A 22,962-nucleotide genomic window follows, 5' to 3' on the forward strand; every position below is an offset into this window, starting at 1 on the left:
TACATATGTATGTATCTGTCGCACGTACTTGACAAGAACCTGGAGAAGATGTGAGGCAACCTGAATCCGTATCCGAATTTCGGAATGGCTTGATCTTGAATTCGCGCGTTTCGTTTCCATACTGCAACTTGGAGTTACCACTAAGTATTTTACCTTAACTGCTGATCCCAATTCTAAGCCATTCTAAGACACAATCCTCAAAGACAGAAATTAAGTCACCGTAATAAGAATACAATTTGTTACCACATGTGAAAAATAATTTATTACAAAATATTAAAAATTAATTGAGAGTGAGATTGAGTGCTTTTTTATTTGCAGCTTCACAACTTCACAACTTCACAACTAGAATAATCAATCTCAGTTCATGCAGCTGTTAATATGCCAAAAAAATATATATATTTATGTGTGTATAATTTAGATTCGTTACTTTTCAAAAATGAATATAAAAGATCGATTTCTCTAATACAAGGGATTTGTTAGCGTTTTGTGTTTGTTTTTGTACCTATTTCTTGTGTAATTACGCAAGAATATATGTCTTTTATAACTGTCATGAACAATTTCAAGTAGTTTAGAGTGCGTATAGCTAAGTTGCTTAACGAGCGCAGATAAGGCAAATTTTATAAACCATTAAAGGCGCTATCGAGCCCATCAATGTCGCTATCGATGCTGGAGCATGTGGCTCACTGTATCGACCCACTAAAAAATAAGGCGGGCCGCTGGTGGCTTGCTCTACATTTGTGACACAAGAATAATCATGCAGTTCAGCTCCACCGTGTGCATTTTAGTTGGGACTAGTTAAGGATTAATTCAACTAGGAATTTCTAAGCATATGTAGTATGGTCTTGTTATGTTTGTGTGTACGAGTATGAGTGTGGTTTACATTTGTGAGTGTGTTAAGTTTAAATAGATTTATACCTAGAGAGCATGTATTGCCGATTGCAATGAGCACTATTTAGCTGCTGTTCTTCACGCCCAAAAAGGCAGAACTCTCCCCGATTCCTTCCCCCTGCTGCCCTGGGGCGTCTTCACAGGCAGTTGGACTCTTAGTCCCAGCGGCCAGGGCCTCACGGCGTTGACGCTTCATCTCCAGCAATTGCTTCCTCTGGGCCTCACGTCGCAATGCTGCCAACGAATTCGCAGTAGCTGATTTCGAACCATTTGCTATTTTAGTCGATCCGGCCGTTTTCGCTTTCAAATTTCCCGCCTTTGCAGTTTTTATTGTTTTAGTGGACACCGTCTCCACCGCAGAAGGTTCAGGTTTCGCCTGGAAATGCCAACACAAATTGTTATTGCAAATTAAATGTTAAATTTTCAGTGCTCACCTTCCAATCATTCATTTTAAGCTGGTCTATATCGGCGAATATGGAATCAACCTGCTCCACCTGTAAATACACCATGTCCCAGAATCCCTGCAAATCGTCGCCTGTTGTGGGAAACGCGTCCTCTGGTGAGGGATTCAAATTGTTGTGACAGAGGCCTGAAAACCAGAGTTTATCGAAATAAATTGCACCCTAATAGGAAAAAAAGCTGCTATTCACTCACCCTCAAATTGCTTCATTTTCTTCGAGGCCAAAAGACGAGCCTTCCCAGAGGCAGACCGCAGCAGTCCAAAGGTGTCCTCTGTGATAGCGGGATTATTCTGCGGAAAGTTAAGGTTCAGATTGTTAATAAACGAACAACTGTAATAAACATCAGGTCTCTCACAGCCAAGGCATCTGTGTACTTTTCTGCAAGGGCGGCCAGCGCAAGCAGACGATCCTGTTCTCCTTTGAGTATTTTAAGAAAATGATTTCCATCCTTTTCCTTTAAAGGGGATGTTATAATTGATGTGTTGACAATATACTGCTCCGAATCCAATTGGGGAATTTGTACGGCCTCGTGGTCAACAACATCTATTGCAGCTGGTGCCGACAGTGGTTCCCCAGTGGCCAGATTTACCTCTAAAGAGGCAATGGACCGGGGCACACTTCGCTTCGGCGACACCGTGGGTAACTGGGCACGGAACTCATGACTTAGGTGCCTAAATACAGGCAAGTCTACGTCGCCGTTTTTCTCTGGCGAAGACTCCTCTAACTGTCGCGTCGTTGCAGTCTGGGAGCAGTTGTTGTGCAGCTTTTTCCGAAACTCTCCGTAATCCTTGCTGGGAGAGAGCTGTTTAAATTTGCGAGCCAATTCTGAGTTTTGCGAGGTCTCCACTTCGAGCTGATGCTTTGACGCCCACGCTGAGGATGGCGAATTGGACCGGCCATGCTTCTTTGGGCTGTAGAAGCCCTGAGTCAAAGCACTTGCCCCGTACAGGCGCTCCACACGCTGCTTTATGAAGCTGCTGGTTGAGCCATTTCTGCCGCTGCCACTGCCGCTTCCATTGGCACTACCATTGCATTGGCCGATAGCTGAATCCACTCCATTCTCCGGACTGTGCCCCTTGTTATTGTTGCTCTCCTCGACCAGGCTGTACTTGCTGGGCGTGCAGGGCTGTTTGATGACAGGCATGCTATTGAGAACTGGGGCCGCCAGGGAATTGTTGCGCTTGCAATATTGCAGACTGCTGGTGGAGGGGCGGATCGGCGAGACCTCACGCGACTTGTTGATGTCTTGGCGAATCTTCGAGTCGTAGGTGGTCAGATTCGAGTATCCGTTGACGCTGCAAGCCAAGTTCAGGTAACTAGGCTTTTTCTCAGCTGCAGCGATGGCGGTGGCGGTGGAGTTGATGACAATGGAAGAGGCTCCAGCGCAAGCATCGATGTCAAAATCGACGCCTGCAGCGTTCGGCTCATTGGCGGACTCTGCGGCAACAGGTGACAGCACCATACGCACCAAGCCCGTCCCGGGATCTACAAAGGCGGTTGTAGTGTGCTGTAACTGCTGCGGCGATCGCAGAATGCAGCGCTCACGTAAGTTGGCGGTAAACTCGCGTGTGATGTCCTTCACAGAGAGCGGCGTTGGGAAGTTTAGGCTGCCACTGGTATCTGCAATGTGCCATAGAAAGAAGATTCAGAGTTAGTCTCGTTGGCCGGTCAAGTCGCGAACGAACGCAAGCAAAGAAACAAAAAGTACAGCAAAGAGCAGGCAGAAGAAGCTGAAACGCAAAACAAAAGGTAAACCAATAAATAAACTTGAGGCAGCATTCAGATTGAGGTTAGATTGAGGTTCAGCAGCAACCCATTTGCCATATGCCATATACCATATACCTGATATATCGGAAGAGTCCGCGTCTACATCGAGTGAACAGCTGCCAATGGAGTCCAAGCTGCGATCCATGGGAACTTTGGCTTTGCGTTTTGGAATCTGGGCTCTGGGTTCTGGGAGCTTTCACAATTCTAAAATTTGTGGGGAATAATATAACAGATTGCTGACTTCCGGAAGCCTGGCGAAACGAACGCTCGCTATCTTGCTCAAAACCAAATTAACGCCCATTTCTGTTTTACTGTGCACTCGGAGCAGCACTGCGCCCCGAAGAGAAATGCAATTATTTGTGTAATCGTTAAAACAAAGCACAAGCACTTGGTTGGTGGTTGGCCGAGACACAGCACAGGCACCGCGAACGAGGGCGGTGGCAATTATTTGCCATTTATGCAAAGCGGAAACTCGACTGACTACTGATCGTTGCGATCGCTCTTTTTGGGCCCCGCACCAGACTGCTGCGACAAATGACCAAACTGTGAATTGTGACTGTGTTGAGTCTGAGTCTCGAGGGCAACAATATCGAGCTAAAGATCAATGGAAACGACTCTTGGTTTAGCTGCTCTCCACTTTCATGCCATACACATGTACATATGTACATAAGTATTAATGTATGTACATATGCATGCACATATTGTTGCTGCCGCGATCGACAGCTTAGAAGATGGGAGCGGAGAAGCTCTAACGGCACTGTCATCTACATTTCCAGTTCCGCTTTGGTAACTTTCTGCCGTTGCTTCGACACTCCGTTCCGTAGTCTTGTTGTTGGAACTAATAATTGGCACCGAAAATCAACTCGGCCACAAACCGACACAGACGCAAACGGAGTAATATACATACATACACACAGCAGACACGGCAGACATACTCACACAACTATTTATAATCCGGCACAACGGAGAAGACGGGAAAGGCGAACGCAACAGAAAACATGACGATACGATGATGATGTCGCCTGGTATTTGGAGTTTGCAAACCAACCCAAGGCGACAGAAACAAAAATGAAACAGACGGAGCACTCACACGCAATAAGTTCTATTTTAGTCTCTAATGTGTATCATAATGACCTTTGAAAGCCAACAGTGGACGCTCCTGATGCCTGGTGTAGAAGAGCCACTCAATTCCCTCCAGTTTAATTTATTGGAAAAATATGAAAAATTGCGAATGAAAACACTTTTATGCAGCCAGTGTGACCGCGGATTTATCGATCAGCTAGACCGCACTTCCCTCAAAAATATACCAAAATATACCTTCTCATTTTCAACAAATACCGATTAAACCCATATTCCTTGATTTTAATTTTCCACTATAATTTTATTCGATTGTCCAGATTAGCAAGTTTTAAAAAATTGAATAAAAATTAATGAAAAGATTTAGCTACGATCGCCAAAATATCGGAACATTTGTGCAATACTGGAAATAATTTGTCGGTCACATCAATAGCCGAATTTGCATTTTATTTTCAGGCCGATTTTTGATATACTCGTATAGACTATACAACTTTACTTAAACCTAGAAAGTAACCTACTTGCCGGCCGCACTTTGTAACACTATATCCACTACAACTACATTATTCTTGGCGTCTTTGTGCCGCCACCAACGACCCAGTCGATGCTCCTGCCCGACGCCCACATAGAGTTTAGTGCCTTCGGCATTAAAAATGAGGCCGTTAACGAAGCCAACTATGGGTATGCTTTGAATCTGTTGCAACTTGCGGGCATTGGGATTCGTTTGCCAGAGTTTCACAAAGCCATCACAGGAGCCTGAAATAGGATGGAGAATGTAAGACAAGGTGGAAATATAAGTTAAAGAGTGCGCCCAACCTGTTGCCACTAAATCCGTATTGACCACCACAGCGACGGCTGTTATCCAGTTGGCGACTCCGTTTTCTCCCACACCATGGGCCAGCTGTGTGGTACAAATGGGTTTCTTCTTTAGGGCGCTCCACAAGCTGATTGCACTGCAAATGTTGGGAAATTTTATTAGTCTGCCAGTCCCGAGATCTTCTCTTACATACCCGTCCATTCCACCGGACACAAAGTGCTCATCGTTCATTAGTTTTACACATTCAATGCTGTCCCTGTGTCCATTGTAGATCAGTTGCGACTCTTCTGTAATTTTCCATATTCGCAGGGAACAATCCGAACCGCCTGCGGTAATGGCCCGCTCTCGACTCAGCGCATCGATGCTGGTGACTCCAGTTTGATGACCAAATCTGCAGATGAAATGGTTTAAAATATGTTTAAGGGTGTACGCTGTCCGTCACCTACAAACTCTCCACATAGGCCATCTCGTCCAGTGACCAAATCTTCACTGAGCGATCTTTAGCTGCCGAGTACAAGTCGTGCGTGCCTTTGCGGAAGACCAGGCCTGCGACGCTATCTCTGTGACCCTTCAGTGTCTTTACGTGCTTCATCGTTTGTGGGCACCAGATTTGAATGTGCGGTCCGCCTTCAGCCAGGGCCATGTACTTCATGTCCGTGGACAGACAGATGGCTATGACATGGGAGCGTCTCTTCTTGCCAGTCTCGGGCTCTTCTCGGTGTGGTGAAACATCACATTTGTCCTCGACCTTTCCACTCTGCGTAGACCACTTCAGGACAAATTGAGATTTGGCTCCCGCATAGAGGAACTTGCCGTCTGGACTAATCGCCAGGGCACAGATTGGCGTGTGGTGGAGCTTGTGCTTGAGAACACTTGTCGCTTCATTGGTTTTCAGGCTGCCAGCGATGTTCCGTCGCAGCTTCCCCACACTATCCAAGTAGTCAGTCTGTAGCCGCTGCTCGACACTCTGGCCCAGCTCCCGATCTTCGGCACGTTCCGACTCCTGCTTCTCAATCTCCGACAGATACTGCTTGGCCAGGCGCAGACGTTTGTCCTGTGCAGTCTCCTCCTCGCCCTCGTCGGAAGAGAACGCCAAAGCGTTGTGGCCTCCGTCGCCCAGGTCACTGTTGTACTCCTCGTCATCACTCGCGATTTCCTCATCCTTTTCTTTGGGACGCCGTTGCTTCTTCGGCACTGGCCCTTCCGAACGAGCATTTTGGAAGCCTTTCCCCGATTTCGCTGCTGTTTTGACGCCTTTACCTTTTGTAGCTGCGGGATTCTTTTTCGAACATTAAAAGGTACGTTTCGTTTTACGCTGCTTTTAGCTTACCTTCCGTTTTTTGTTGGCTTTAGCGCCTGCTTTTAAAAAGAAGGACGATGACATCTTGATAATATACCAGTGCAAGGGCTTTAATTCAATATATTTATTTTATAAAAAAGAAATTTGTTTAAGCGCCGCACCACCACGTGCATACTATAAGGCGGTAGGGATTTTCTAGTACATAGCAACAGCTGTTTAGAAGGTTGCCATTTCTGTGATCAGGCAACTCTGTTTTGGGCGCGCATTCGAATATGTCTCACTTCAAGTATGTACATTCACGAATTTTATTCTAAACTGCATTAAATTGAAAAGCAAGACAATTTTATTTGTGATTAATATACTTTATTTCGAGTATTTATTGATACAATTTAAGTATGGATAACAATAACTATGCGATTCAAAAGTATTCAAGTAATTTGGTTAATTCAGTTTTTCTGTTTATTCTTTTCTTTCAAATTAACATTTACAAATAATTAGCAGTCACAGAAAAGCATGTGGATGTGTGGCTCTTGTAGGGTATTCTAATTCGTTTTCCTGTGTTGTAAAATTATCACAAAGTATTTTATTCAGTTTTTAGATTGTAATTGTTTTTTTTATTAAATTTTGCCAAGGGTTTGCTTCCGTAATGAACGATGAAGACGAATGTGTATTGGCTAGAGGCTCCCGGTGGGAGGAGCGCTCGGCCCCTAGTGCGTAATGGGTACCTACAAAGAACAAATAACGCTCCGCGATGGAGAACGTTTGCATAATTATCTTGCTAAAACTAAGTAACGTGTAAAAATAATTGCAAAAAAATTAAATAGGAATATCTGTGTTCTCTCTCTGCCGCGTTACATGATCGAGCAGAGACCCGAGGTTTCGGTGCCATTTTGCACCTTTTTCGTTCGTTTGAGCGTCACATTCCGTAACGCTGGCTTCAGTTCAACCACCGGCTCCGGATCGGCATCCACAGCAGGCGGAGGTGTTGCTGGTTTCTGGGCAACGACGGCAACCCCCGCCGAGACTGTTGCCGAACTCGGTGCCATTGTGGTGGCTATTGTGTTGGTGCTGCGACTGTTGCTGCTGCTGCTGATGTTGCCGTAGCTGCTGCCAATGACTGAGATGGAGCTGATATTGGCTGGAGCACTGGTGGCAATCTTGGGCACGAATGTGTTACCGCCGCAGAGAACTGGAATGGTGGAAATGGTTTGAATTGCGTTCACCTGCTGCGAGGTCTCCGCAGAACTGCAGTTTCCGGATCCGCCAATGACACTGATTGCCGAGACTTGCGTATCCGCTCCCGATCCCATCGTTGCTGCTGTTGCTGCCGGCGTCGATGAGGCGTTGGAGGCACTATTATGACTATTACTACTTGAATTCTTAGTGATATTTATTTTTATTCTATTAACTAAGCTAGCCAAAGGTAACGCCGGTGCCGGTCCCGCTGCGCTCAGGTTATGCATCGACTCTTGCGGCTCTCCATTCAGTTCTGTTTCCGCGCTGGCCACCGTCGCCACCGAGTCGGCGGCCTCCAGCTCATCGTCGTTGGCAGGAAGAGAGAGAGAGGCCACCGATGCTGGTCGCTCCACGGTGGCCGGCGATGGGGAGGACCCAATCGTTTGGGTTTGTGTTTCTGCCATGATGCCAAAAGTTTCAGCTTTTTGAGCTTCAATAGCTGTTTGCGGGACACACTTACCGCTGCTATTGATGGATATCTCATCCTCGGGCAACGGCAGCAGTGGCACTACCGTTCCCACATCTTCGAAGCCATCGTCTTCATCCTCCTCGTACTCGTCCTTGGGCTCCTCTTTGATCTTTACATTCAGCAGGGCCAAGCGCGTCTCCTCATCCATCTCCTTCTCCACATACGTGTCCAGATCGGTGAAGGGAATGTTCGGCTCTTGGATCTCCACATCGGACTCGTTGGCTGATTCATTCTGTGGCTGCTGGCTGCTCTTCTGCTTCTCCCCATCCTCCTCGCAGCCAGAGCTCTGATCCATCTTGTCCTTGTCCTCGGCCTCGACACCCATTTCGGCACGCGTCACATTAGCCGGGACATACTCATCTTCATCGTCGTCGATTTCCGTGACGCTGGGCTCCTCGTTGGGCAACACAATGACATCATCATCGTCATCATCGAACAGGTTCTGCGACGGCTTGCTCGTGTCTATTCACAAAAGGGAAGAAATCATGTAGAAAATCACAGGGTAAAGCTTAAGCAGCAACTTACCATCTGACTTATCCTCATCCTCCAGCTTAAGTATCGTGTCCATTGCATTGTCGTCCGTGTTGTTCATGTCCACATCTTTGGCGTCGGTCTGCTCGGCCTTAGCTGGTGCTGGAGGGTTCAACGAGGCCTTGTAGTCCTCGTAGCACAATGGATGGTAGATCTTATCCTCGACGCGAATGGCACTGCGCAGGTGCCATTCCTCCAGCTCCTCGTTGTAGAACTGCTCGAACTTCTCGTGGCACATGTCGCACGAGCGGTCCACATCATCGTTACCGGCTGCGCAGGTGGGCACTGGCGAGTCCAGCGATCGTTGCTGGGAGAGATCATCGATTGCATCGGGTCCGCCCGACTGGCCCTGTGTCTCCAGGAAGTTCTTCTCACGCTCTTCCGCATCCTCGATCTCTTCGTACTGCCGCCAGTCGTTCAGGTCATAGTACCAGCGCCGGGAGATCGCCTTGCGGGTCGAGTCACGCTCCCGTCGGTTCTGACGGAAGTGCCAGTCAAGGTGCTGGCTGTACTTGATGGTCTGCTCGGGCGGGAAACGCACACCGCAGCTGCTGCACTGCATTCCCAGGTAGAGCGTGGCCACCACGGCCGACTGTCTGGTCTTGATAGTCTCTGGCCTCTGCAGATTGATGCGTTTAATGGGCTCCGTGGGCGGCGAGGTGTACACCGGTGCGGCGGCTGTTTTTTGGGCTTCCACTGGAGCTGCAGCTGCAGCTGCAGGAGCTTCTTTGGTGGAGCCTGAGTCGGCACCCGATATGCCCGGAATAGAAGAGTTGGCGGCGCCACCAATTATTCCAGACGAGACTAGCTTTTGGAACAAGTCATTGATATTCAGATTGCCAAGAGCAGCGGATGCAGCTGGCAGGGAGACGGCTGGTGCTGCTGCCTTTGGCTGCTCCAACACGGGCAGGGGCTGGACAATCATCGGTGGAGGCTGGGGTGGCTCAGCGGGGGCTTCTGTCTTGATGTAGACCATATCAGCCACGTGCGTCTTGCCGGCCACAACTCCTTTTGGCAGCGTCCCGAAGCGAATGAAGCAGCTGCGTCCGCCATTAAGCTTCATGCCCTTGGGCAGGCCGCCATATTCGATCTTCTGGAGCTGGCCATCGAGGAGAGCGTACTGGAAGCTATCCACAAACTGAATGGAATGCTGTTCGGCTCCTAGCTGGAAGGTCTGCTGTCTGGCATCCAGGAAGAGAGGCACAATGGTGTGCGCGTCCACAATCATGTTTATTTTGCCAACCACCAGGTCGCGACGCACCCTGCCAATGTCCACATTGGGCGGAGGACCCTCCGCCTTGAGCACGTGCAGGCTGTTGCCAATGGGCAGAGAGACTGGCGGTCCTCCAAAGTAAATCTCATACCAATGATCGTCGATGTAGAGCTCGCGGGAGGGGAAGCCAAAGCGAATGCGATGCAGGGCGCCATCCAGCTGGATCGGCTTGTAGTCGTCGTTGAAGCTCAGCGGCAGTGGCTCGTTGTGGTCGATCAGGATCACGCGCTGGCCATGCTGGAAGCCAATCTCGTGCGGCTCGTCGCCATCCATAAAGATGATGGCCACCTGGTTGTAGAACCGAATCTCCTTCGACCCGCCATCAATGGTAATGCTGCGCACCACATCCGCCATGGGGTTGTCCAGTGAGTTGATGGCCTTGGTCATTGTTACGGGCGGCACTGGTGGCAGACCCAACATCGAGGGTGGCTGCGGGGGTGGCGGTACGACAGTTTGAGGCATCACAATCGCTGGCGGCTGTTGCCAGGGCATTCCACGGAACCCGGCTGGCACAACAGGCATCGAACCACCACCTCTCTTGTTGTTGTTATTGTTGTTGTTGTTATTGACATTGGCCAGCTGCCAGGCGGCTCTTTGAGCAGCCGCCGGATCCACCTGTTCACCCCATTTGCTGGGCTTTCGTCTCTTGTTCTCTCGCTTGGACTTCTCCCGTTTGTTTTGCGGCGGCTTCCCGGGTGACGTCGATCCCTGCGTTGCCTGATCCTCGTATCTGGGAGAACCATCGCTGCGTGGGGAGCCAGTGGCAAGATTCTCGTTGCTCTTAAGCTTCGGTATCCGCTTGCGTAGAACAGCATCTCGGGCTGCATTGCGCTCCACTTCGGCACCATCGGGACGGCGCCGGGACTCCTTGCTGTTCAGCTTGCTGTTCTCGTTAATGGCCACAACCTTCTGTACGAGGTCCTTGTACTGGTCCTCGTTCATATTGTGGTTCTCGAACATCTCATGCGCCTGGCTGAGGATCGTGCGCATCTTCTCGTCGTGCGCCTCCTGCGAATCATCGTTGGCCTTAAGCTCGGCCAGCTGCTTGATGCGCTGCACCACAGACTGATCTCTGGCTTTGTCTATCGGCATGGGAGATGCTTCATTAGTTCTTCCCTTTGCTGCTTGGGGTTATGTCTACTTACCGGCCTTCCCGGATGGCTTCTGATGACGGGCAGATTTAGCTAGCTTGGCGCGCAGCTCACTGAATGTTGGCTACAACACACCATACAAAAAAATGTAAATTTTAAATAGTTATACAACACTGAAAGTAGCAGTAGCACCGGCTGGGAAACCTACCTTTTCCACGTCGCAGTTGTCCATTGAGTCATCTTCCACGACGATGACTGCGTTAACACTTCCAGGCTTTACCACAGCGGGAATCTCGCGCCGCAGATCAACATCCTCACTGCCAAAGAGACTGAGGGGAAAATGGGGTTATAGACGAGCTTCACGTTTAGCCTAACACTCCAAATATATAATCAGATCACTCACGCGTCCAGTTTAGTTGACTTGCTGCGTTTCTGCTGCGGCGGCTGTCCCTCCTCGTCGATCTCTGGGGGCATCGAATCTGCGGGACGCTTCTCCCCGGTGGCACCTTGGACCTGCAGCAACTTGCTGATGGATTTCTGCAGTGCCTCCGATACATTACCCTGATTGACCAGCGGTGCAGATGCGGCGGCTGATGTAGATGGGCTTAGCAGTAATGCTGTTGATAAATTCGCTGTAGATTTATCTAATTTATTAAACTGTTTTTGTATTTTGAACGACACTTTTGCGGGCAATTTTGAAGAAGACGTAGTACTAGTAGATGATGGCGATGATGCGTTGGAGGCGCTACTAGCAATTTTTGTTGTGCTGCTGATGCTGATGCTGTTGCTGTTGGATTTGGATGTGAATGGGGTAGTCGTGTTGGTGTTGCTGGTGCTGGCGCTGGCTCTGCTGCTCTGGTCGACTGGTTTGCTTTTGGTTATGCAGAACGATGGAGGAGGCGGCGTCTGGGGCCGCCTCAAGTCAATGTCCATACTGGATGCCACCATAATGGGTGGACTTGGAGCTGCAGGAGCTGGAGGGCCTGGTTCGAGTATTTGAAATGTATCTAGAAAATTGATTTTGCTTTTGGGCACACGTTTTGTTCTTACGGAAAGGGGAAAATGAGATGGAAGCAAGAGAAACGACCAAAGTAAAAGGAGTAATAAAAGCAGAAAATGTGCTAAGCAACTTAATTTTGGGGGAGCACCAAATGTGAGCAAATCATAATGAAATCATACAGATAAGAAAGGACAGGCACAGGCCATGAATCATCATCATCAGGCACAACAGCCAGGCTAGTGTTGAATTAGTGAGAAATTAAATAAAATAATACAAAACTCAAAAAGAAATGAATGTGATAAATCATAACTGAAGAGTTCCAACGGGCAGGGGCTCCGTTCGTGGAATCAATGAGGCGAAATGAGGGGTTAGACTATCAAAAAAAAAAGAGGATTAAAGGATTAAAATGGTATAAATACTAGGGGTAAAAGTGCCGTTCTACAAATACAAAAATAAGATAGATGTACATACAAATAGAAATACAAAATACAACTAACTGGTGAGTGGTTGGGCTGGCTGGCGAATATACAATACATATGGGGGAAGCCAGCTCAACTATAAAATTACGCTTCAAACAATTATAGGTATAAAATAAATATATAAGTCTCGCTTGTCTTGCTTTTCTGGTTGATATTCCAATATTTATAAATTAGTATGTTTTAAGTTTCGCTTTTGTTTACACGGTTGGTGTTGACAACAAATTAAAACTGCAGTCTTTATTTTTTTATTTTAGTTTCTCTTTCATCTAATCAATCAATGTTTTATCAATAGGCGGTTTAAGTACAAAAATTACTTGACAGTTATCATTCATATTGTTTTCTTTTTTTTGTTTGTTTGGCTTTTTTCGCTCGTTTCAATTTAGTTTTGTGCTTTGTTTGGTTTGGCATTTACAGACTGTAAATAAACTACAAATCACACCAAAGGCGGCACCCTGGCTACATTTTGCATCAATTAAAACAACTGGGAATGCAAAAGGTTTTTAAACACATTTTATTTACACTTTAGATTACGATTTGATTTTCAAAAGGTTTGGTTTTGCTTGGGTTCTTTTTCGATAGCACTCTTAATTATTAAAAACAAAAATTCCATAAATATTAAGTGATCATTTGGTGGCCAGGCTGCGTTCTATTCCCCCCAAACAATGGACCAGAAAACAACGAAGGAACCAAAACATTTCGGTTGTATTCGTAAAGTGGAAGGTTTCTACAAAGTGTAAGAATGTTTTAGAATGGGTTCTAACGATCCTCTATTGAGAATGAAGAGCACACGAAGACATGACCAAAGAAAGTTTATCTCGTTTAACCATTGCCATTTGCTCGGTTGATTTTTTTACTCTAGATTACTTTAGTGCAATTTAATATTATTATTTTTTTAAACAATGCTAAGCCTTGACAAACTTTCTGTCTTTAGGATGAATATCACAATTAATCACAGCGTTTATTGAGGGAGGGAGAGGAGGAGGTAGGTAGAGCAAAGAGACCTTACGATGGGTCAACAACACACGCCCACAAGAGCCCGCCCTTCCACCTGCCTAAGCCAGAGAGTGCCGCCGATTTGGTTTGTAATTTCAGCTTTCTCAACTACTTTGCCTGTACGGCCATGAGCTTCGAGGTCGACTTGGTTGTTGGCTAACAAATGTGAGATTAGAATTAAAAGTTGGTTCTTACGTTTCTCTAAATCATTCGTGATGACTGTCACTTTTGCCGCTACCGCCGCCGCCGCCGGTGCTAATGCTGATGTTGATGATGGTGCTGATGCCACTTGAGATGCCGCCGCTGGAGTGGTAGATTTCTGTTCAGGAGATTTTCGACCACCACTGCGCAGGTCCACGTCCATGAAGATCGGCGAACGGCTGCGGGATCGAGTCGAAGACGACTTTCCTCGCATGGACGATGACGATTTGTGTGACGCATTGCGCTTTGACTTTGATGGCGAGGAGGTTGGAGAGGTGCTCTTACGCTTCGAATTTGACGGTGATCCATTGCGGTCATATCGCTCGGAATGCTCCTTTGCGGATTGTTTAGATGAACGTTTGCCAGGCGATAGTGTGGAGCTGCTGCCACCGCCAACGCCGCTTTTGTGTCGTACATCGGAGCCCGAAGAGGATGTTGAGCTCTTCGACTCGCTGCGTTTGCGATTCGATGAGCTGTTTGGATGGGAGCTGTTGCCATTGTTGCTCTTGGTCGAACGACTGTTGCTGTTGCGTGACGGTGACTTGCTGCGCGATCGACTAGATTTCTGTGAAGATGAGGATTTGCCTTCCAGACGGGGATCGGACGAGCGTGAGGAAGCAGCGTCCTGATGAGGTGACTGTGATTGCATCTGTCGTGCCAAACGGGGGTCACGATGTCGCACAGAGTTTAGTAGAGCCGGATTGACCGGAGTAACCCTTGGCTTTGCGGCAAATGGCTGTGTGGGAAAAAATTATGTTAGTGGCAATTGATATTAAAACTCTATGCCTCCGGGATTACCTGTTGTGCAGCTGGCGTATTTGGTATCGCAGGAATCCCAGGGGTTCTAGAACTTCGGATAGCTGAATCCATAATGGGTGGACGTTGAGCAGCAACAGCAGCAGGTGGCGCTGGCATAGCGACAATGGGTGCGACAGCAATGGCATCGGTCGCCTGGTTCAGCTGACGCTCCTGCTCCTCTAAATGCTTTTTGGTTTGCTCCAGCTCAAGCTCCAGTTTGCGCTTCTTGAGCTCCAGAAGCTCGCGGGTCTTGGCCTGAAGGATCTCCTCCATGTCGCTGGACAGTGTGGCAACTGTAGCAGCTGGCATCCCAGGGACCATACCCTGTTATGAGTCCCCAGAAACAACAACGTTAGCCAATTGATTTCTGTGATCACGGACTATTAGCGGACTGCTTACCGTTTTCAGAAAGTCCGGATTAACATGAATGGCGGGATTAACATGTATTTTGTTAGTGGGATTCTTGGCCGTAATGGGCCAGTTATTATCCAGACGCTTCACCTTCACGTCTAGGGCATACATCTTTGAGGGCGGAAATACCTCGTTCCAGGTCTGTCGCAGGGCGTACATTCGTTCGCGCACCTTCTCCAGCAACTGCGACTGGGAATGCTGGACCTATGGGTGGATGAGAGTAATGATAAACGTGGTTAGCTTCAGGAAAATCTGAATTACTTAATATCAAGAGATATGTGACTTACCGATTCAAACGCGTTGAGGAATATGTTGACTATACATTGCGCAAACAACTGTACGTAGCTGCTTTTCACATTCTTAATTATCGAATCAATTAAATATAGTATGGGCAATTTAAACTCGGGCGGCACCTGTTTGAAGTTTGGTAAAATAGGTAAGAATATAGAACAATAAGTTTCTACGGAACGTCGCTAGCAGTCAGACAGAGGGGCAGAGTCAGAGATAGAGAAAGAGAGCGAAAAATAGGGGACAGACAGACGACTTTCTTCCATCGGCGACATCATCAGCGACGGCACAAATGTTATTTCTGATATCATCAAGATATAACTGCACAACGCTAGACAAAGCGAGACTCGTACAACAGGGAACAGGGATACTTCTAGGCATCCGAGCAGCTGATGAAGTTTGGATGAATCTTTGTGTAATTTGTATACCAATGTGATGAACATGAGTTCGAGCAAATGAATTTGTTAGACTGTTTGTTTGTCCTTTTCCACTGGTGTTTCAGGTGAGAGATATTTATGATTCATAACAAGAGTTTACTTTCGGATTAGATACAAACATAAGCTAAGTTACTACTGGGTCGGCTTTACTTTTACCAAAAAGTGCGAGATCTTTACTTCGCAATAACAAAAATTGCTGCATTTTTCTTTCATGGTTATTTAGAAGCAGTCAACGTTTTTGTATAAAATAAAAGACAACTTGATGACGATTGTTTAAGTATTTTCTGTTTTTATTGCATTTTTCAGTTTACTTGTGTTTTTTCTTTTATTTTTTGTTTTTTTTAAGCTTTAAACTCAGCGTTCTAAAGTGGAAAGAAAGTAAAATTGAAGAGGAAATCAAACTTCTTACCTTTGTAGAGGATAAAATCAGTCTCGGCTTAAAACCCAAATTATGTCATAAATATTTAGATATAGAACCTAACTAGAATTGTAAGGGATCTGATGTGACTATTTCCAAACGAAACCAACGAAGACCCAGGGAAAAACGATCGCATTTCATCGCAAGGGAAGCTGATGTCTTTCGTTGGTTTCCTTTGAAAATTGGCAAACAGATCAAGAGGGTTTTTAAAGAGTACCCAAAGTTCCTATCACATATCGAAATGGAGATTCACTGTTCTCGTCCCAGACAGCTGACGAGGACGATGACGACGACGACGACGGGGGCTTACTAGTCACTGTTTTGTGTGATTTGGGTGTCTTGGTTGAAATAAATATGCGTATTATGTTAACCTGGCTGATGTAGTATTCCACCACGCGGACTATGACGTGGGCATAGTTGATGTTCTCCTCAGCCAGCATTGTGAGCATGTTGATGAGCGGTTTGCTATTGCAGTTCAAGTCCTGTAGACTCGACAGATACTCCTCACCAATACGCCGCTCATCATCCCGGTAGGATTGAAATAATTGATCCATCTTTGCCGTTCTTCCCTAGGTGCCAATCCTCGATCTGGCTATTGATCAAATTAATGCTTAGAAGAAACACGCAGTTGCTATGGATAACGCTACAAGGGAGAGAGACAAATTGTAGTTAGTACCTGCTAAGCAACCGTATTGAATTTGCTAAGCAACAGTTTTAAATTTATCTCAATATGCAAATTTTTTCAAAAAGATAAGGGATGGGAATAGAGTTGATTGGCGCAGAGGCAAGGTAAACAATCACGCGCGTCTGAAAACAAACCACAAGCACACCCACATACATGCCAACAAAATTCAATATGGCGCCCATCAGACACATTTCTTTGATGGCTGCAATTGCAAATTGCATTCTGCAAACGCAGGTCGATTATTTTAAAATGCAAACTGTATTTCACTTTATAGTCTGCATGTTCAGCACAAAAGTTTCTAACAGTTTTGTACACAGCCTCAATGTTTATGTATCTTTTGCAAAATTTTCTTAGACAAAGCCACGTTTATGTTACCAACACATTCACACGCGTTTTTCACAGTTTTTAAACCAGCATTTAATGCTTATAGCGATTTCATACACATACCTTTTCTTGTTAATACATTTGTACAATCAGTTAAAGACACTTTCATGAATTGAAAATTATATTAAATCACTTTTAAATAACAAAAACTAGCGTTGAAAATTTTCACGTAACAAACTGCGATGTTGGTGTTAGGGATGAGTGTGACAGCGCATTTTTCGATCAAATATACCTCTGACCTCAGAAATATACCGAAAAATACCTTCTCAATATCCAAAAATACCGAAAATATATCGGAGATAACTGGGTTATATGATTTTGAATTTTCGGTTTAATATTACCAGCTAGCCTGGACTCTCCGTACTTGACATATAATTTTATCCTATTGATGAATACATTGTCCACAAGATTGGCTAATTTAAACGACTCCCTTTTATTGGATTGTTTCTAAGATAATGTTTCGGAACGCTGGTGTTAGGTATATAAAATATGAAATATCGATATACTTGTAGGTGATATTTTTTCGGACTGCCTGGCGAAAATGTTAATATGGATGTATGGATCAACTTACCGAATTAAAGTAATTCACAGAAAATTATACAATGTTTTGTTGCTTTTTTGCTAGCCCCTTTGAAATATAAAATGCAATGCTTACCTCCTGACAGCTGGGGCGATATTTTTAAACGATAGTTATTGAAGTGCAATTGACAGTGCAATTAATTATGCATAGTATTATTAACTGGAAATGGAAGCCAACACCTACCTTCGCAGCGCCTACCAAGTTGCGATAATACCGACAGATCTGCATCATGAGGCGACCATAATCAAAGCAGCCCAGTCACTGGACTGTCTACACAAAACAATAAATTCTATATTCGAGCGGATTGATGCCCGCCTCGAGAGAAATGGTGCCAAGGTCCAGGATATAAACAGACGTGTGAAGCGGGCCCAGGGGAAAATAGATGCACTGGTCGGGTCCAAACGAGCGATTAAAATCTTCGCTCCGGCCCGATTTCCCGCCGGCGAAGTTTTCGCCAACATAGCCTCCACCTTTCCACAGGTGGCCGGCCAACTAATGGAAGGGAACCACGAAAATCCAGACTGTCGACAGCAGGAGATGGCATCAGTGGCCGATGAAGATCCGACTTCCTTTCATGTGCGTGCCGAGCAGGAACATGAAGCGCCTTTGGTCGCCGAGAGGAAGCTGACTAATCGGACTTCTGGCTTGGGTGGTCTGCCCTTGAATGGCGTTAGATCCGTGCCTTCGCTAATGCGCTTCAACACCAACGAGTTTGCCTACGGCGATGATCTAAACGCCTGGAAGCGTTCTCTTCCCCCGCAGCGGACAAGACGAGCAGCCAGCCAGAATAAGATCACGACGGAGAACCTTTTAGCACCGGCTCCTCATTCACTGGCACATGGCACCACAAAGTTGGCGACTCCCGCCGGGGACTTGCGATACAATCCAGCTGCTTTGGCTGCTCCAGCCATCGATGTGCCCCTGGATTTGCCCGACCTTCCAGGCATAGCCAACGACTTGCAGTACGAGCCTGTCGAAGAGAAGACTCCCATTGCTCCGTCCCAGCAGTTTGGAGAGTTGCCAGATTTACCCGGATTGGAGGTGGTAGAGCAGGAGATCACAGTGCAGGCTCTGGCAGCTCAAACGCACATTCCAGCGCCAGTGAAGAAGACATTAAAAGGATCAATTGGATCAGATCCCGTTTCGTGCACACCACCACCACCACCGCCGCCACCTCCACCCCCTCCACCGACGCCACAGCCTCCTAAAACAGAGTCCCCGCAACCAACCTTTTCCACCCAAGGTCCTATTAAACCACTCTCTCCTTCTCGTGAAACGCCCCTGATTATGCCACCGCCTCCACCACGCCAGGCTGATCCACGATCGGAGCTTATGGCTGCCATTCGAAATGCTGGTGGAGCACTGGGCGGACGTCTCCACTCGGCTGCGGCTGCACCACTCGACGTGGTCGACACCACAAGACCCAAAGCAGGAACCCCTGCCACGGGTGATCTTATGGCGGATCTCCACAACAAGCTCCTGCTTAGACGCAAAGGAATCTCGGGCAGTCAGAATCCCGGGGACCCAACCGCTGGAAATCCGCTCATGCAGCAGCTGTCTAAGGTTATACCGCAGAGAAAATCCCCTCAATCCAGCGACGGAGAGAACTCGGAAGAGGACGTGGATGCGTGGACGTAAATAAATTAGACGTACAAATATGCTTTAGCACCATGTTCCATGTGCCTTCCACGGGTTTAAACACTAGCAAAATTGTTACCTCTTTTGCAAAACGAATGTTTGGAAAACAAATATGCAAAATTAGCAAAGTTACAAAATTTTAATAAAAATACAAACTAAATGCCCTTCAAGGATATGAAATGGAGCGTTCTTTGACTTCGGGTATAGATAGTATTAGGTATTAGCTCTAGTTTATTTAGTTAAGCGCCCATATTTTTTGGCCATTTATACGCTAAAGTGCCACTACCACGAGTTTTCGTTGCTCAACACTTAAAAATACCATTTGCCTGATCTTACTTTTCGGTTTTTATATGTTCTTATTAAAATTACTAGCCAATAAGGACCTCAGACCATTTATTGAATCGGATAAAATTATATTTTTAGGGCTGAGCGTCCTAACTAGTTGGTAATGTTAAAAATTGAGTCACACATATATGATTCAGTATATTTTTGAGGGTCAGACGGTGTAAGATAAATATAACAACAATATATATAATGCTCCGGAGCATTATCAATTTCGGAACCATCATTTAAGCGTCTTGCCAACTGTAGAGGGGGACTGATTTTATCACATTTAACCTTATAATGTCCGCTCCGTCGCGAGATATTAACGATTTGTTTGATGATATAGTGCTAACCGAGGAGAAACACGCTCGCACTGGCTACGACGAAGGCTTGAAAGACGGCAATTCGCAGGGGAACGAGGAGGGTTACAAATTGGGCTACTCCCAAGGCGTGCAACTGGGCGAGGAACTTGGCAAAATACTCGGAGAGGTGGTGGCTCAGCAGCAATTTTCGCATACGGAGAGAGTACGACGAACGCTTGACCAGCTGCGGTCCCTCATTGAAGGATTTCCACGCAAGAACGATCCGGAAGCGGACATTATCGGAACCGTAGAAACCATACGCAATACACATCGTCGCCTACGTGCCCTATTGGGTACCAAAGGAACAGCTTCTCGTGAGCCATCTCCTGCCAATCGCAAAGACTATAGTTTCTAGGCGTAATGGCCAAAGGCGTGACTCAGCTGGAAAAACGCCTCGATGCGCTGTTGTTATACATCCAGCCCCATTGGGATTTCCTCAATTGTCATATGGTTAACTACCTGACCGATCAGCACTGGAGCCGATTTATGCCAGAGGCAATGCGAAAGGAGATCAATAACAGGAAAGACCTAGACCTGGCCATCGAGAAACTTTTCTGGCAGAAGGAGCGTTCCAGCAATCAATTTCCTGAATGGGAACGTTTCTTAACAAACGGAGAGCACGAACGTTTGTCTGAACATCCAGAACTACTAACAACAGTGGACCAACTGATAGAGGAGCAGGAAAATGCGACCCAGCTCAACATCAGGGAATTCATGAGTGCCAAAAAATGTCATGAGGTATGAACAATAAAAATTGTTTGCTAAATCTAGTCCCTCATGTGATCCCCGTCACAGGTTGAGCTTGCAGCCGCTCTGGTCGACAATCTGATACAGAGCACTGGACATCAGCATGATTTCTGCATTGTGGATGCGGGAGATGGCAAGGGGTATCTGTCCTCGCGGATGGCGCTCCAATATGGGCATCGTGTGCTGGGCATCGACGCCAACGCTGCCAACACGGAAAACGCCTTGAACCGTAATCGGAAACTTCAGGTACCACTCGACTACAAAATAAATACTTATTTATTTCATTAGTTTTATACACTTAATATAAGTAGAGTTTCCAAGTAGCATTAATTTCTCCGCGAACTGCTGCCGCGTTCGTTCCTAGTCGCGCATTTCACCCTCCTCGTCGTCATCCTCCATGCCCTTTATGTAGAGCACATTGTTGCAGCGTATCAGCACCTCTCCCAGATTGCCGGTGACAGAACCCTCGATGACTTCCTCTGTGTTGGCCAATTGCATGTTCATGTAGCCGTCCACGGAGACCAAGAAGCCTTTGTATTCCTGTCCCCATTTGAGTTTCACCAGCACGGGTTTCCCAGTAAGACCATTGAGAAATGGTTTGGGGTTGATTGGCATACCAGCAGACATAGTGTTTGTTTTATTATTAAACGGTTCTGGAGTGAAAACAAGTAAATATGGTAAAAATGCCGGGCTTTTCGCGTGGAAAAAGTGTGAAGAAGCAGAAGTAGGGATGGTAACAGTGTGACCGCAAAGTAATCTGCACCACAAAAAAATACCGAAATATACCGGTATTTGTCAATATACCGATACATATTTTGTTTACTATTTTTTGGGACAGCTGCAAAGGCAGGGCTGTTTCACGCGTTCAACGGTGTTGTATAATTAAACATTTTTGAATTTAAACTGGGTTTTTTCATTTTATTTTAGCGCGCATGGAATGGACTTACAGAACGCGCCGAGCTTCAGAGCCAAGGAATCACACCCAAACGGCGTGGCAAAAAGTCTCCAACGAGAAAGACAGCGAAGAGTATGCCCGTTCTGGAAAACTACAAGACGACTGCAAGATTCATAAACACCGAAGTAGACTTCGGTAATTTGCTTGCCGAGCACTTCCCGACAGTTCCTTCGGCGGGTAATTTAAGCATATGCCTGACGGGACTGCACACCTGTGGAAATCTGGCTGCCACCTGCCTGCAAGTATTCCATGCCCGGCCCGACTGCCAGATACTGTGCAACATTGGCTGCTGCTACCACTTGCTAAAAGAGAGGTACTCGCAGCAGGAGTTCTTCGGGAATAAGGCGTTGATGGACATGCAAACAGACTTTGGATTTCCGCTTAGTCAATATCTCCAGAAGCTTCAGATCCGATTGGGCCGCAACGCGAGGATGCTGGCGGCGCAGTCCATTGAACGCACCTTGGATGCCAAGGAACTTCCCAATGTAACGCTCTATTACCGCGCCCTGCTTGAGGTGCTAGTTTGCCGGCACGCCCCGCACTTGAAGAACGAACTGCAGGTGGGCAAAGTGCGCAAGTTTGAAAACTTCCAGGATTACATCCAGAAATGTGCCAAGAAATTGGACGCACCTTGGCTAGCAGCCATCGATGTTGCGGAGCTGCAGTCCCTTCTTCAGGAATTCGCCCAGGATAAACACTCTTTGGACATGTTCTACCTCGTACGCATGTCATTTGCTCCTTTATTGGAGAGCCTTATTCTGCTAGACCGCCTGCTTTACCTCAAGGAGCTGGGATACGATCGCAGCTATCTGATTGATCTGTTCGATCCTGTTATATCGCCCAGACACTTTGCCATTGTGGCTCTCAAGACAAGCCTCTCTCAAGCCGGACAATGACATGGACATTGATGAATGCATCAAACCGGCTCTGCGTGGCATTTAATTAAACCGAAGCATGCAATAATTTAAATACATTTTAATTGATCGATGCTTGTTGTTAGACACACAAGCCACTACCTTTCTCTACTCGTTTCCCATTTATAATGTATTTTAAATATACATTTTAAGGTGCCGTGCCCTAAGCCTTTCTAGTTAATTGTGGAAACTTCCTATTAAACTTCTGTTTAGGCAACTTTAATTTAAAATTAAAATTGCAAAAGTAAACTTCGTTAGGGGCTCTTTTAAATGTTCCCTTCATACATTTTTCTTAACTAATTTTGGTACCCCCGTATCTGGGCTTAAATGATAACTATTATCATTCAATTAAGAAACTTGGCCTATCTAGCAAGTGCTACTAGTCTTCCATTTGCACAGGCATACACACGTGCCTGAGATTGTTTTTGCAACAAATTTATT

At 46.3% G+C, this 22,962-nt stretch overlaps 7 protein-coding genes across 11 annotated transcripts; 3 read left to right on the top strand and 4 right to left on the bottom strand.

The window, feature by feature from the left end:
* Nucleotides 1-323: 323 nt before the first annotated feature.
* LOC117892507 lies at nt 324-4,401 on the bottom strand. 3 transcript variants are annotated; one of them, XM_034798787.1, is made up of 5 exons: nt 4,251-4,401; nt 1,705-2,969; nt 1,543-1,639; nt 1,323-1,477; nt 324-1,264 (listed from the first exon to the last, which is right to left on the bottom strand). In XM_034798787.1, the coding sequence occupies exons 2-5, from the start codon at nt 2,809-2,811 to the stop codon at nt 953-955; spliced, it is 1,671 nt and encodes a 556-aa protein (XP_034654678.1). In that variant the 5' UTR covers nt 2,812-2,969; nt 4,251-4,401; the 3' UTR covers nt 324-952. The 3 variants fall into 3 exon arrangements, with proteins under 3 accessions (XP_034654678.1, XP_034654679.1, XP_034654677.1); XM_034798788.1 differs by lacking the exon at nt 4,251-4,401 and adding an exon at nt 4,056-4,199; XM_034798786.1 differs by lacking the exon at nt 4,251-4,401 and adding an exon at nt 3,192-3,326.
* On the bottom strand, nt 2,753-21,381 carry LOC117892517 (small nuclear ribonucleoprotein F). Its single transcript, XM_034798803.1, has 2 exons — nt 21,012-21,381; nt 2,753-2,768 (listed from the first exon to the last, which is right to left on the bottom strand). The coding sequence occupies exon 1, from the start codon at nt 21,277-21,279 to the stop codon at nt 21,013-21,015; it is 267 nt and encodes an 88-aa protein (XP_034654694.1). The 5' UTR covers nt 21,280-21,381; the 3' UTR covers nt 2,753-2,768; nt 21,012.
* Nucleotides 4,604-6,553, bottom strand: LOC117892513 (U3 small nucleolar RNA-interacting protein 2). Its single transcript, XM_034798796.1, has 5 exons — nt 6,338-6,553; nt 5,454-6,286; nt 5,201-5,398; nt 5,007-5,143; nt 4,604-4,946 (listed from the first exon to the last, which is right to left on the bottom strand). The coding sequence occupies exons 1-5, from the start codon at nt 6,389-6,391 to the stop codon at nt 4,708-4,710; spliced, it is 1,461 nt and encodes a 486-aa protein (XP_034654687.1). The 5' UTR covers nt 6,392-6,553; the 3' UTR covers nt 4,604-4,707.
* On the bottom strand, nt 6,919-17,207 carry LOC117892506. 3 transcript variants are annotated; one of them, XM_034798785.1, is made up of 13 exons: nt 17,065-17,207; nt 16,304-16,575; nt 15,077-15,202; nt 14,778-14,993; nt 14,379-14,702; nt 13,575-14,316; nt 11,792-11,890; nt 11,311-11,752; nt 11,116-11,236; nt 10,962-11,031; nt 8,538-10,898; nt 8,004-8,474; nt 6,919-7,940 (listed from the first exon to the last, which is right to left on the bottom strand). In XM_034798785.1, exons 2-13 carry the CDS (start codon nt 16,484-16,486, stop codon nt 7,159-7,161), a joined length of 5,937 nt encoding a protein of 1,978 aa, XP_034654676.1. In that variant the 5' UTR covers nt 16,487-16,575; nt 17,065-17,207; the 3' UTR covers nt 6,919-7,158. The 3 variants fall into 3 exon arrangements, with proteins under 3 accessions (XP_034654676.1, XP_034654675.1, XP_034654674.1); XM_034798784.1 differs by lacking the exon at nt 11,792-11,890 and having other exon boundaries at nt 11,311-11,524; XM_034798783.1 differs by lacking the exon at nt 11,792-11,890 and having other exon boundaries at nt 11,311-11,539.
* Nucleotides 17,732-19,394, top strand: LOC117892512 (WASH complex subunit 1). Its single transcript, XM_034798794.1, has one exon. It carries the CDS (start codon nt 17,747-17,749, stop codon nt 19,217-19,219), a length of 1,473 nt encoding a protein of 490 aa, XP_034654685.1. The 5' UTR covers nt 17,732-17,746; the 3' UTR covers nt 19,220-19,394.
* On the top strand, nt 19,731-20,292 carry LOC117892516 (protein LTO1 homolog). Its single transcript, XM_034798802.1, has one exon. The coding sequence runs from the start codon at nt 19,844-19,846 to the stop codon at nt 20,258-20,260; it is 417 nt and encodes a 138-aa protein (XP_034654693.1). The 5' UTR covers nt 19,731-19,843; the 3' UTR covers nt 20,261-20,292.
* Nucleotides 20,230-22,679, top strand: LOC117892511 (methyltransferase-like protein 25). Its single transcript, XM_034798793.1, has 3 exons — nt 20,230-20,643; nt 20,701-20,898; nt 21,580-22,679. The coding sequence occupies exons 1-3, from the start codon at nt 20,266-20,268 to the stop codon at nt 22,501-22,503; spliced, it is 1,500 nt and encodes a 499-aa protein (XP_034654684.1). The 5' UTR covers nt 20,230-20,265; the 3' UTR covers nt 22,504-22,679.
* Nucleotides 22,680-22,962: the final 283 nt, after the last annotated feature.

This window comes from Drosophila subobscura, chromosome E, assembly GCF_008121235.1.
Source record: "Drosophila subobscura isolate 14011-0131.10 chromosome E, UCBerk_Dsub_1.0, whole genome shotgun sequence".
Classification (NCBI taxonomy): Eukaryota; Metazoa; Arthropoda; class Insecta; order Diptera; family Drosophilidae; genus Drosophila; species Drosophila subobscura.

Excerpts from the sequence above, each read along its gene's own strand:
- LOC117892517 (XM_034798803.1), bottom strand. The coding sequence starts at position 21,279 with ATGTCTGCTGGTATGCCAATCAACCCCAAACCATTTCTCAATGGTCTT.
- LOC117892507 (XM_034798786.1), bottom strand. The coding sequence starts at position 3,261 with ATGGATCGCAGCTTGGACTCCATTGGCAGCTGTTCACTCGATGTAGAC. Across the intron at positions 2,970-3,191 it reads GGACTCTTCCGATATATCAG|ATACCAGTGGCAGCCTAAAC; the intron begins GTATATGGTATA and ends GGCACATTGCAG. Across the intron at positions 1,640-1,704 it reads AGTACACAGATGCCTTGGCT|AATAATCCCGCTATCACAGA; the intron begins GTGAGAGACCTG and ends AACTTTCCGCAG.
- LOC117892512 (XM_034798794.1), top strand. The coding sequence starts at position 17,747 with ATGGAAGCCAACACCTACCTTCGCAGCGCCTACCAAGTTGCGATAATA.
- LOC117892516 (XM_034798802.1), top strand. The coding sequence starts at position 19,844 with ATGTCCGCTCCGTCGCGAGATATTAACGATTTGTTTGATGATATAGTG.
- LOC117892513 (XM_034798796.1), bottom strand. The coding sequence starts at position 6,391 with ATGTCATCGTCCTTCTTTTTAAAAGCAGGCGCTAAAGCCAACAAAAAA. Across the intron at positions 5,399-5,453 it reads ATGGCCTATGTGGAGAGTTT|ATTTGGTCATCAAACTGGAG; the intron begins GTAGGTGACGGA and ends TTTCATCTGCAG. Across the intron at positions 4,947-5,006 it reads TACGGATTTAGTGGCAACAG|GCTCCTGTGATGGCTTTGTG; the intron begins GTTGGGCGCACT and ends ATCCTATTTCAG.
- LOC117892511 (XM_034798793.1), top strand. The coding sequence starts at position 20,266 with ATGGCCAAAGGCGTGACTCAGCTGGAAAAACGCCTCGATGCGCTGTTG. Across the intron at positions 20,644-20,700 it reads GTGCCAAAAAATGTCATGAG|GTTGAGCTTGCAGCCGCTCT; the intron begins GTATGAACAATA and ends TCCCCGTCACAG. Across the intron at positions 20,899-21,579 it reads ACCGTAATCGGAAACTTCAG|CGCGCATGGAATGGACTTAC; the intron begins GTACCACTCGAC and ends ATTTTATTTTAG.
- LOC117892506 (XM_034798785.1), bottom strand. The coding sequence starts at position 16,486 with ATGGATCAATTATTTCAATCCTACCGGGATGATGAGCGGCGTATTGGT. Across the intron at positions 11,237-11,310 it reads AAGTCAACTAAACTGGACGC|TCTCTTTGGCAGTGAGGATG; the intron begins GTGAGTGATCTG and ends TTTTCCCCTCAG. Across the intron at positions 10,899-10,961 it reads GAAGCCATCCGGGAAGGCCG|ACAAAGCCAGAGATCAGTCT; the intron begins GTAAGTAGACAT and ends CCATGCCGATAG.